Raw genomic sequence first — 11,712 nt, forward strand, 5'->3', positions numbered from 1 at the left:
GAATGTGATAAAGTACCTACATGGGATGCACTTATGTGTAAATATGGACACAACAATGAATGTAATATTTGTAACAATTTATTTCTTATAAAATTGCCTTGAAATAAAATAGAGCAAATAAATATATAAATATAAATACTTTCAAAGCAGTTGTATTTTCCCCAAAAGGTCTTATCAAGACATTGAAGTATAGCATTACTAGGTGAGGTGAGGTGTTCACCAAAACGTTGTTGTTGTTGTTGTTGCATATTTTAATTAGCATATATTCTAAAAGCAATACAGCTCAAATATAAGTAAAATGACATGGTTACATACATGTCTGATGCCCTTAATCTATTGGCTTGATCCTTTTGGAAAATAAATAAGACAAGTAAGCTGCTGCCACGATGCCAGTCTCCGCTCTCTCTCTCTCTCTCTTTTAGTCGCATGCTCTCAGTAGTCGTCCCCCCGGCTCACTACCTCCTTGCAGGTGGGCCTGAGTAGGATGGTGTGCTCGTACTGCGCGGTGTAGCTGCCCTTGGCGTCGCAGAGCGGAGGGTACGGGTCTATGATGCCCAGGTCACACAGGTTCTTCAGGGCCATCAGGTACTTGCTCTCGCCGTGGCGGTCCAGCCAGCGCCGGCAGAACGCCAGGGTGCCAAAGTTCTCATTGATCACGTTCAGCAGATGTTTAGCCCTAGGAAGCCTGTGGCACAGTGGAAGAACAATAATAATAATAATAATAATAATAATAATAATAATAATAATAAACTTTATTTGTATAGACCATTGCAACACTTCCGGTATTCTGAAATCATGGGAGAGAGAGCAGGGGGAGAAAATTAATGAATGTGGATGAGAGCCTTGTACTCCGCATGCGCAGATTGATAAACTTAGATCTCTGGACAATCCAGAGACTGCGGAGTTCGGGAGTAGCTGTGGAAAAGTGACCATAGCTCGGCCGAGAAAGTGCAGATCAACTTGGGATTGGTCTCTCCGTGTTCAGCAGACTCAGACGTATAAAAGTCTATTGGATCATGTCTCCAGCACCCCCACAGCCGTAGCTACAACCACTTAATGTCATGGCTCTCATCCACATTCATTCATTTTCTCCCCCCCGCTCTCTCTTCCATGAGCTCAATGTAACGTGGAAGTCCAGTGGTCTACTCTATAGCACCTTTCATACAAGAATTCCAGCTCAAAGTGCTTCACAGCAGTAAAAAAGACAGGCATAAAATGAGCACAAAATTGGCAGATCAAGAGCAATGCATAAAGTGCAGACATAAAATAAGTATTAAACGAGCATAAAAAAGATAGCAGCAAAAGGAGAATACAGAGAGGGGTGAGACACAGAGAGAGACCCCAAACAATCTATGGATGTTGGCAAACACGTCTGTTTACAATGAAAACTGTCATTAATCGGTAAAATACGATGAATTGGAAAGCGCAACAGAGATCATGAGGGCGAACGTCATCAACCTAAGAATAATTCTTCTGAATCAATATTTTGCATCACGTATCGACACCGAGCTGAAACGGGGGCCGCGGGAGAGCGAACCTTATTGGCACGTGTCCAACGTTGAAGTTCTTCATGTAATGCGAGCACTCCATGTCGTCGTGGACCGCACCTCTCCCCGTGCTGCCGAATGTCTCAATGGCGTAAACCTCACCCTCCTGATTGGCAGCAACATGAAATAGATAAAAGATGAAATCACACAAAGCACCCACAACTCAACTTTGATGACCGTTGCAACGGTCTCAAAGTTACAAGCTGTCTCTATAGCCTATCCCTTTATATATATATAAAAAGAAAAGAAAACTATGATCATTATTACACAATGATGATAATGTCATTGAAGGTCACTGAGAAAAAACTATGAGGGGCCTTTTTTCCAGAGGACTCTTGAGCAAATTGAACCAATAACTCCAGGTGTCGACATATTGGACGTGCATGGCTCGGGCTGTTGGTCTTGTCCCTTCTGGACTACCTCACTGTGCAGTAGTTAAGTTGCACCAGGCTCCATCAGTGTTTTAACGTGTCTATCAGCACGTGGCTGTTGTTAGCTGATAACACTGCGACAGCCTCGCTCCCATGCGCCGATAATCAAGTCAAAGTGCCAGCAGCCCCTGGCAACGCCCAGCTGCCACTCCAGCAGCGCACTCTACTATCACAAGGAGGGTAATAGCCCTGTTACGCCAACACGCGCCAGCTATAAATACAACACGCAATGTTGCCACATCAGCAGCCCCCCCGCTCTCACTCTCCTGGGGGGGGGGGCTTGACTCAGCGACTTGCCAATTAAAATGCTCAGTTCTGTCCAAATAGAGTTAAGGCATTACAGCTGATGTGTGGACCAGCTGTGCGACATCACAGGTCTAGATCTCAGGGAATATATTCTGAGTTTCTCCTTGGTAGATGCTAGATCAGACAGCCTGGAAGGAGATGTTTACATTTATTCTTAGGGTTAGGGTTAGGGATAGATTTATAAATTACTTTTAAGGTTAACATGAGTGATGATGACTTGTTGCTTTGCAGGCCAAAAACTGACGACCCCCAATACAATGCAGATGACCCCGTCCGATCTAGCATCAACCTTTCTCATTTGGTGACTTATATCAGTCTTCTAATGGACTCTGAGGGCCCAGAATGCAGTGCTCTTTAAGCGCAAGTAAGTACAAGGGTTTCAGCAAGTGTTGCAACTTGATGCGTAGGGTAATCCCATTAAAGATGTAATCAAAGTGCGGAATGGGGTGACTAAGGAGCTGTTATAGCTGTGACTTGGAACTCCTTTCCTCCGTCATAACTCTAACCAGCCGCAAGTTCTTCCAATGACATTTAAAAAGGGGTCTCTTTACACTCAAGGTCAGACAGGTAAGAAAGGCTTAACTCCAGACAGACCAAAAAAGGATCAAGAGAAGCCATGGCCTTGTTCTTTCATCCAGAATCCACTCAAGTGTCCAAGTGTGACAGAATTTTAATAATTCATTATTACACAAATTACAGGGTAATTACTGTGTAATAACATAGAAAACCTGGTCATTTCTGGTAATAACAAGTAATTATTTGTAATGATGGACTAGTGCTTTCTCGGCCATTGTCCATAATTACAAATTATTACTTGTCATTACCAAGTAATTCAATTATTTATATGTTATTACACGTAATTACACTACAATGTATGTACTGCAATATGAAGTGCTACCACGTAATCTTTCAAAAGCATTTGACGGATAAGATTTGAACCTGAGTTTACAAACCTCCATCCTCGTAGCCTCTCCACCTTTGACTATGGGGACTGTCTTGCCCGAGTGTATCCTGTACTGTCCAATGGAGTGGCCATTGAGGTTCCTGATTGGCTTCACTGCAGAAAGAACAACACTAGTATGTGATACATATAAAACATTGTTTAACCTGTGCATTGACCATTATTCACACAGCGTCCATCCTGCTCTTATGTCATGTTCAGGTTGGGATTAGTTTCCTTTTTCTAATGTCATGCCCAACCTGAGCACGACATAAGAGCAAAATGAATGAAGAGAGGGAGATACGTGACCTGATGATACCTTGGTATGTCTTCCCATCTATCTCCACTTCGTAAGACTCCATGACCTCCTGAATGGTCTCGCCGACGTCACACAGACGCACATCGATCCCCGCACACTGTTGACAGAAATATGTTTACACTAACATGAGTCAATAGCCTTATTTCTCCCACCGGACCGCTGAGGATCGTGAGTGATCTCTTTGGCACACCCTTTTTTGCGATGCCTCTTATTTAAAAAGGGATGAAAGAGCTGCGTTACCTTGATGCCGGTGTTGGTGGCATCTCTCACGGCCTCCAGCAGCCTGTCGTACTTCGGATTGAAAGTGACAGTGAACGCACAGTCTATTATTCGACCTGGAGGACAGAGCAGACTGTATGTCACAAATCTACATGAGACAATACTCTTATTTAATCATATCCGGCGGGTATTCAGGAGACGGCGTTACTTAATAACGACTTCATGAGGAATCTAAAAGATTGCTTTGCACAAGTGTCTTTTGGACGTGTTAAGTCCTAGGTGTATAGCGAGAAAACACGAGTGACGCCAAACACTGACGTTCCTCACCGTTGATGTGTGTTCCGAAGTCGATCTTGCACACGTCGTCGTAGCGCAGGACGGTGGGGTCGCCGGCGTTGGGGGTGTAGTGGGCGGCACAGTGGTTGATGGAGCATCCGGTGGGGAAGGCCAGGCCTGCTTTCAGCCCGCTCTCTTTGATCAGCCTCCTGGAGCAGTCCTCCAGCTTCTCACTGCCAGAAACAGACAGGAGCACAAAGGGACAAAGGATGACAAGGACAATGGGAGGTAGAGTCACGGCAGATGAAGCTTACGGTGGATGTTGAAAAAAAAAAACAATAAAAGAGAAACAATACGGAGGTTTGTAGTCCCTCTGCTATCCTGACACATTGAAAATGGGTTGTTATCAAGAACTGCTGAAACAACACCACGTTGTCTCAACGATGTCCATCTTGGACGGGACGGGGCAGGACCGATGTCCAGTGAAAAGGGACAACCGCGTCAGCACGTGTCTCACCAGATGTCTATCATCGTCATCCCCGGCTCGATCCAGCTCCTGACGTAGCTGCGGACCTGCCGATGCGCCTCGGCCGCCTGCCTGAAGTCGCACCACATCTCCTCGTTGGCCTTGTCCAGCACACGTTTCTCCTCGCTGGTGGTCCTCCACGCCGCACTCCGCCTGGCGGGGGGGACAGACAAGGTGCGCCACATAGAGGTGGTGTTCGTTATTTCCACAGACATTATGCAAATGTCCTTAATGAGACTGCGATATCCCGCCGTGCTCTGCGGAGGTGCGAGCGCCGCTGGAATGCGCTGCGGGCCACATAGATCAAAACAAACATTACTGCGGCTGACGGGGGGGAAGTGAAACGGCATAGCGAGCACTTGTGACTGCACTTTATTAAGGCGTATACAGTGTGAAGATGACCAGCGAGACCTACATAAGAGCTCGGTTGGACTATTGCTGAGTGCGAGGGACTAACGTGGAGGTCACACACCCGTCTTTTGATGGGGGATATTCACACTCCTCTCCCTTTGGAAAGTCTCCGTTGGGATAAAGCTCACAAATTGGGACTGAGGGAGGGTCAGTCTGTCCCTTCACTGCCCCAGATAACAGACGGGGGAGAAAAGAGGGAAAGAGGGAGGGAGAGAACAAAGAGAGGAGAGGTTAGCCTGTGTACAGTATTATATTCAACACATTAACGTTGGAGCTTAGCTAGACGTTGAAGCGCCATGGCCGTTGTCCGAGAACAAAAGGTTCCAGAAAACGCGGCCATTTTCATACCGATATCTTGAGGTCTCGTTTCTATGACGTATGTTAAACGTATTTCCCCCCATGTCTTACACCACCCATTTAATGTGTGCCCCCCCACCCGAGAGATGACTTATGACGTAAACCTAATTACCATATAATACATACAAGAGTCTATTTCCTACAGAAGCTTTCTGTACACGTGATAACACGCACATGTTAAGCGACCTTGGGTTCTATGAAAGGCGCTATAGAAATTTGATCTATTATTATTATTATTATTATTATTATTATTATTATTATTATTATTATTATTATTATTATTATTATTATTATGTTATCAGAAAAACCACCCAACATGAATAAATTCATGGAGTTCTTTATTCAGTAGATTGTATACAAATTGTATAAAGAGTGCAGGTATTATACTATCTGGTCATATTCATATGGTAGATATGAGGCATGAAACACAGGAAGAAGGATACAAACACTGTGACAATAATAAACACAGTCACACAGTAACAGGTGGCAGAGAGACAAGAACCTCACCTCCTTTCTTCTTCCTCTTCTTCCTCCTCTTCCTCCCTGCTGCGTTCTCCCCCTCGTCGCCATCTGGTCAACACATTGTTTGTTGTGATAAGTTGACGTACGTTATGAGACCAGTAAGAAGTTAGACATGGGCATGATTCCCAGTGTGTGACAGAAATGTATATCTACATTTTAATGATCAACATAACCATCATTGATTATGGTAAATAGTAATGATGATGATGATGATGATGATGAAAATATTGATATGGTGATTATGGTGAATATGATGATAATGATGATGGTGATGGTGAAGATGATGATGAAGATGAAAATAATGATGATGATGGTGATGATGATGGTAATGATGATGATTTGAATGATAATGATGAAGATGATAATAATGATGATGGTAATGATGATGATTAGAATGATAATGATGAAGATGATAATAATGATGAAGATGAAGATAATAATGATGATGATGATAATGATGATAATAATGAAGATGATGATGATAGGTTGTTACCTTCCTCTCCATCTTCCTCCTTCTCTCTCTCCTCCAGAGCTTGCTGCTCCAACTGCTTCATCACCTCCCCAACACCTTCACTGACTCCATCCCCCTCAGCCTCATTTGTCCCTGCTGCAAAGTCATACACACTCATGCACGCACACGCACGTGCACACGCACGTGCACACACACACACACACACACACACACACACACACACACACACACACACACACACACACACACACACACACGCACAAACAAACACAAAAAGTGAGTAAATTGTTCATTGTTCCAAGTCATTTCCAGAAAGTGCATCCACTGTGATCAGAAGTTGGCAAGGACCGTGCATAATTAGTTTATATACCTTGGAAATCAATATTCTCAAGGGCATATGTACCTTACAGCATTATGACATCCAGCCAGTCAGTGATAGTGCTCTGTGTACAGTATAACAGCTGACATGAGACAGGTTCAACAACTCAAGATTCTTACATTTCCACTATTTCAGTAATATAGCTATTTCAATGAGTTTGGGCAGCAATTATTATTAATAGTTATTTTGCATTGTCATCTTATTGCACCAACCCTGATTAAAATGATGTTGTTGAGTCTTAAAATGTTCTCTTCTTTTAAAAAAAAATGTCAAATCAATATATTAAACTGAATCCATTCCATACATTCTGTCGATAAATTCCAACATAGAGAAATTGTCCCACATCCTCAACCTGGACCCCCGGCAGGAGACACTCGTTTCCAGGTCTGGGACAGCTGGGACACTAGCACCCACTGACGGGTTGAAAGGTCTCCTGTCCCGCATTTCTTATGCTCTTGCTCTATCGCTTGGCACTAGAGGGGACAATATTGCGCTATTTCCCCCAACGGTTTTCTAACCGCAAAATTATGCATCTTACCTGCTACAACAGTCTTGTTCTTCTTCTTTTTTCTCCTCTTTTTCTTCACAGATTCTGGAGGATCTGCATCTTCTCTCCCCCCGCTCAAGTCATTCCCATTGAGAACTTCAGGCTCCACTTCATTCTGAAGCTGTAGCTCCGCCATGATCAGCGACCGAGAGATGAAGTGACGCATATTCTGCTGGGAGCCTCCAGTGGTCAGAACCGAAAGTGTGGTCGAGGCGGCTGAGCCAATAAATGAGCTATTAGGCAGTTTGACTATTTGACCTGCATAGAGGAAGACAAGCCACGGTTTTCTAAGGAACGGGGTCAACTATAGTTTAATGAATGTATCATCAAAACCATATACCATAATATGATCGAATCACATCAGAGGGCATGTACATTGTACGCAAAGGGTGTTGTTGGAGACTGTGAATGCAGCAATGCATGCTAAAATAACCACTTCCTCTGTGCACATGCACAATGCTCAAGTTAACCCTTGTTGTTGAATCTCAAGTTACTGCGCAATGCGCACCTGGCCTGGGACAGCACAGCACTAATGTCTATTCTGTGTCACATTACTTGTGTTTTCACTTTGATACGGTGTGTAGAGATCCTCAATCTAATTTATTGAGTAATGCTTTGGTTTGCACTGTCGGCCAGAGGCTGTCGAATTGTTGCCCCGAGTAGATAATTGTGCGTAATGGGGTATTTGGAGAAGGGGCACAAGTGTGCGGGGAACAAGTGTTTTGATTGATTGAAAACGTTATTAACAGATTGCAGAATGAGTACATTCTGGGTACAGTACAGCTCAATACACACAATTGTTAAGGGGATGCAGACCAGATAAATACTTTCGTCTTGTTTACATCAGGGTCCCCCATTTTCAATTCATAATGACATTTATACACAACATACAGATATATATCATGACATTTATGACATACAGATATACAGTACTGTTACATTTGTGACATACAGGATATGCAAATATACAGTATTGTTAAACAGAGATCCTAACAGAAAATATATATACATACGAGGGGGAGGAAACTGTACAATTGTATGTATTGAGCCGTACTGTATTGTACCCATTCTGCAATCTGTTAAATAAAGTTTTCATTCATTTTCACAATGGGAGGGGGGGGGGGTTGGATTTTTTTTTTACGGCTGTGGGTAGGGCGTTCCACATTGATGTGGCATAATTGCGAAACGTGTTTAGTCCCTTGTTTGTGAAATTACCCCCCAGTACTTTGTGGAGACGAAAATGGGTCTGTGGACCTGATGTATACCATTCTCCTCAGACATATAAAATCACAGTTTTTCCCCTCTGGCAGGAGGCTGCGGTCCATCAGGGTCAGAGCCAAAACTTCATGCCACAAGAACAGTTTCTTCCCCTCTGCAGTGACTAGTGAGACCCTCACTGACACCCCCCACTGTGTTACATTAACACACTGGACTATACTTGCACCGCATAATCCGCATTGTTACTCATTCTAATTAATAATTGACCACATCTGCCCAGTTGTACAGCCCTGACCTGCGCTATTTTTTTTCCTAGCCGCATTTCTCGGAGACGCTCTCTGATTGGCACTGACTGACGCTCTCTGATTGGCCACTGACGCGTTTGCCCAATCGCGTGACGAGCTGTGTCTTTGCCCATTTCCACGTCAAACAGCCTGCAAAGTGCAAACTACCTGGCGTTCTATCGCCATGCTCTAAGACAAACTCTAACCTTAACCAACTTCGAAAGAGTGCCTAAGTGGTGCGGCTACGTGGTGCAGTGGCAAGGCGCTCACCACGAATACTGGAGACTAGGCTCGTACAGGTTCGCCTCCCTGTTCGAGCCCAGCGCTCCACATTGCTTTCAGTTTAGCTGGTCGTCCGCACTAATACACATTGGCAGTATTAGGGGGAGTGAAACTGATGGGTGGGGATCGGGCGTTGTGGACAGCGACTCCTACAGGTCGGTTGGTGCGCCTGCGCAGTAGAATCAGAAAGCGACGGGGGCGGGCCCCTCCAAAGCCCAGACCCCTGACGTTGAAAGATCGAGCCGCGCAGGTGGAAAGATGCGACTGCTGTTACCTCGAGTATCGGAGGGGACTCGTGCTTTGTATGACTTAGTCCACATTGCAGCCGGCTTGTGGGAGGCAAGAAACAGCGTTCAAAGACAGCCTGGGGAGGGTTGAATTGGATGATACGAAAATTGAGATGGGAGAAGAAATAGAAAATGGGAGAAAAAAGTGGATAAAAAAAAAGAAAGAGTGCCTAAGCTTAACCGTCGAAAGAACTTGCCGTCACGCTCTAAGACAAACTCTAACCTTAACCAACTTCGAAAGAGTGCCTAAGCTTAACCAGTGTAGAAACAGGCGTCTGCCAATCAGAGAGCGTCTCCGAGAAATGCGGCTAGGAAAAAGAATAACGCCCCTGACCTATTCCTATTTTATTTTTACTTATAATTGGACTATATTCTATTGTGTTATATTTAATTTAGTTTATATCCCATATAATTTTATTCAACCTCTTACAGTCGTACAGCCCTGGCCTATATTTTATTTCGTAAAAATATATTATTCTATTGTGCTTAACTTAGCTCATATTTAATTTAATTTTACTCCACCAATTTATTGTATTATCTGTCTGTTAATGTCTGTCCGCTAATTTGTATATCAGTACTGTATATTTGTATATCTTGTATGTCATAAATGTGAATGAATGAATGAATGAATGAATGAATGAATGAATGAATGAATGAATGAATGAATGAATGAAAACTTTTTTTAACAGATTGCAGATGGGAATACAGTACGGCTCAATACACACAATTGTTAAGGGAATGCAGACCAGAGAAAGACGTTTGTCTTAATCAGGGTCCCCCATTTTCAATTCATAGTGACATTTATGACATACCCACATACATGACATTTATGACATATAGGGACATGATACATGCCATACAGGTATATAATGTCAGGATGAAACAGTAATGTATATTTGTATGTCATGATGAATTTAAAATGGGGGACCCTGATGTAAACAACAAGACGAAAGTATTTCTCTGGTCTGCATCCCCTTAACAATTGTTTTAATTGAGCCGTACTGTGTGTATTGTACCCATTCTGCAATCTGTTAATAAAGTTGTCAATCAATCAATCGCACCAGTAACGTCCAAAGTAAATTCCTTGTATGTGAAAACTTGAAAAGTCATCCGCCCCCCCCGCCCCCCTCTGCGGCGCTGCAGATACCCCCTATTGGAGTAGTAGTGCTTAGCAAGCCTCAGGTCCGCAGGCCCCGCCTATAACAAACCTCAGGTCCGCAATCCCCGCCCAGAAATGTGGTTCTGCGGCACTGCAGGAATCCCCTGTTGCTTCTTTTCACCTGACAGCAAGGGGTTTCACTGGAGAGCGTCGTGTATCTAAGCAACAAGCCCGGGTAAGGGTTACATTTACAGAACAACACAGAGGCTAAAAGAGAGCTTGTGTTGTGAGTAGCCTATAGTATCCCCCTAGTAGAAAGAGATTGCTTTTGAGTTTGAGAAAAATTCGGAACATAACTAAGGCAATTTATTTGTGGGAAATGACTTCACTTGGCAGACAGCGGGAGTTAAGAACCGGGCCATTGTATTTCTTTGACCAGGTAAGTTACATGTCCTCCACCATACTGACTGTGTAGCCAGAAGCAAATTGGAAGACAGACAATAATCATAATTAAATGTTTATCTTTAGCCAACACTGCGGGAACGACCCAGGCACACGCGCGTCAATATTTTACACTCCAGGTTAAATGAAGGAGCTCCCATAAAAAGGTAAATTGCAACAGCATTGTTTACTAGTGCTTTGGTGTTTTTATTGGTGATGAATGGACATATATGCATAAAACACCTTTCCTCATCATTTGCACAGTAATCAGGAGAATCGGTTTGACAACATCTTGAATAAAGAAGTGGACACTGAAGATCACAATGATCAACCGGTCAATGGCGCGCTGAACACAATTGAGGGGAACTCGGAGTCTGAGGCCATGCCAGCTGCCGGCGAGACGGATGGCAATCATTTGAATGCATATAAGAATGCAGCCCCTCTGTTGCTTAAAGAATTGTCTAGCCTACTTTTACAATATAAATGGGCCGAGGAGGGATGCGCTCCCCGCGGGCTTGTGAACGTCCTGTGTTACTCTTGGCGGGATTTGACTGCAGCAGGGGCGGTTTATCTGAAGCCTTCCTGGCAGTTAGATGGCGCGGCCACGAAACCACGACGACAACCCAACAACTCCTTGAGCTTTGACGAAATCCCTGGACAGGTGGTTCTAAATGGCAAGAGGAAAACTGAAGAAGAAGAAAGAAGAAGAAATCCGGCTGTTGTGGGAAATTCCGATCTGGAGAGAAAAGCACAACTGCACTCAAATGCATGCAAGAAAATGTCATTATTATCCAACACCCACAAAGGTTAGTGAATAATCATTGCACGATATGAAAAGTTACAAAATAT

At 43.8% G+C, this 11,712-nt stretch overlaps 1 protein-coding gene across 2 annotated transcripts; it reads right to left on the bottom strand.

The window, feature by feature from the left end:
- Nucleotides 1–62: 62 nt before the first annotated feature.
- On the bottom strand, nucleotides 63–7,418 carry LOC311244767 (methionine aminopeptidase 2-like; the record flags this gene model as incomplete). 2 transcript variants are annotated; one of them, XM_084334453.1, is made up of 11 exons in its annotated part: nucleotides 63–685; nucleotides 1,538–1,653; nucleotides 3,238–3,341; nucleotides 3,544–3,640; nucleotides 3,784–3,878; nucleotides 4,090–4,271; nucleotides 4,556–4,717; nucleotides 5,022–5,139; nucleotides 5,840–5,902; nucleotides 6,348–6,461; nucleotides 7,244–7,418. In XM_084334453.1, the coding sequence occupies 11 exons, from the start codon at nucleotides 7,416–7,418 to the stop codon at nucleotides 433–435; spliced, it is 1,479 nt and encodes a 492-aa protein (XP_084190579.1). In that variant the 3' UTR covers nucleotides 63–432. The 2 variants fall into 2 exon arrangements, with proteins under 2 accessions (XP_084190579.1, XP_084190580.1); XM_084334454.1 differs by having other exon boundaries at nucleotides 5,037–5,139; nucleotides 7,244–7,404.
- Nucleotides 7,419–11,712: the final 4,294 nt, after the last annotated feature.

The sequence above is a fragment of the Notolepis coatsorum genome (assembly GCF_963971535.1).
Source record: "Notolepis coatsorum genome assembly, chromosome: 18".
NCBI classification, from domain to species: Eukaryota; Metazoa; Chordata; class Actinopteri; order Aulopiformes; family Paralepididae; genus Notolepis; species Notolepis coatsorum.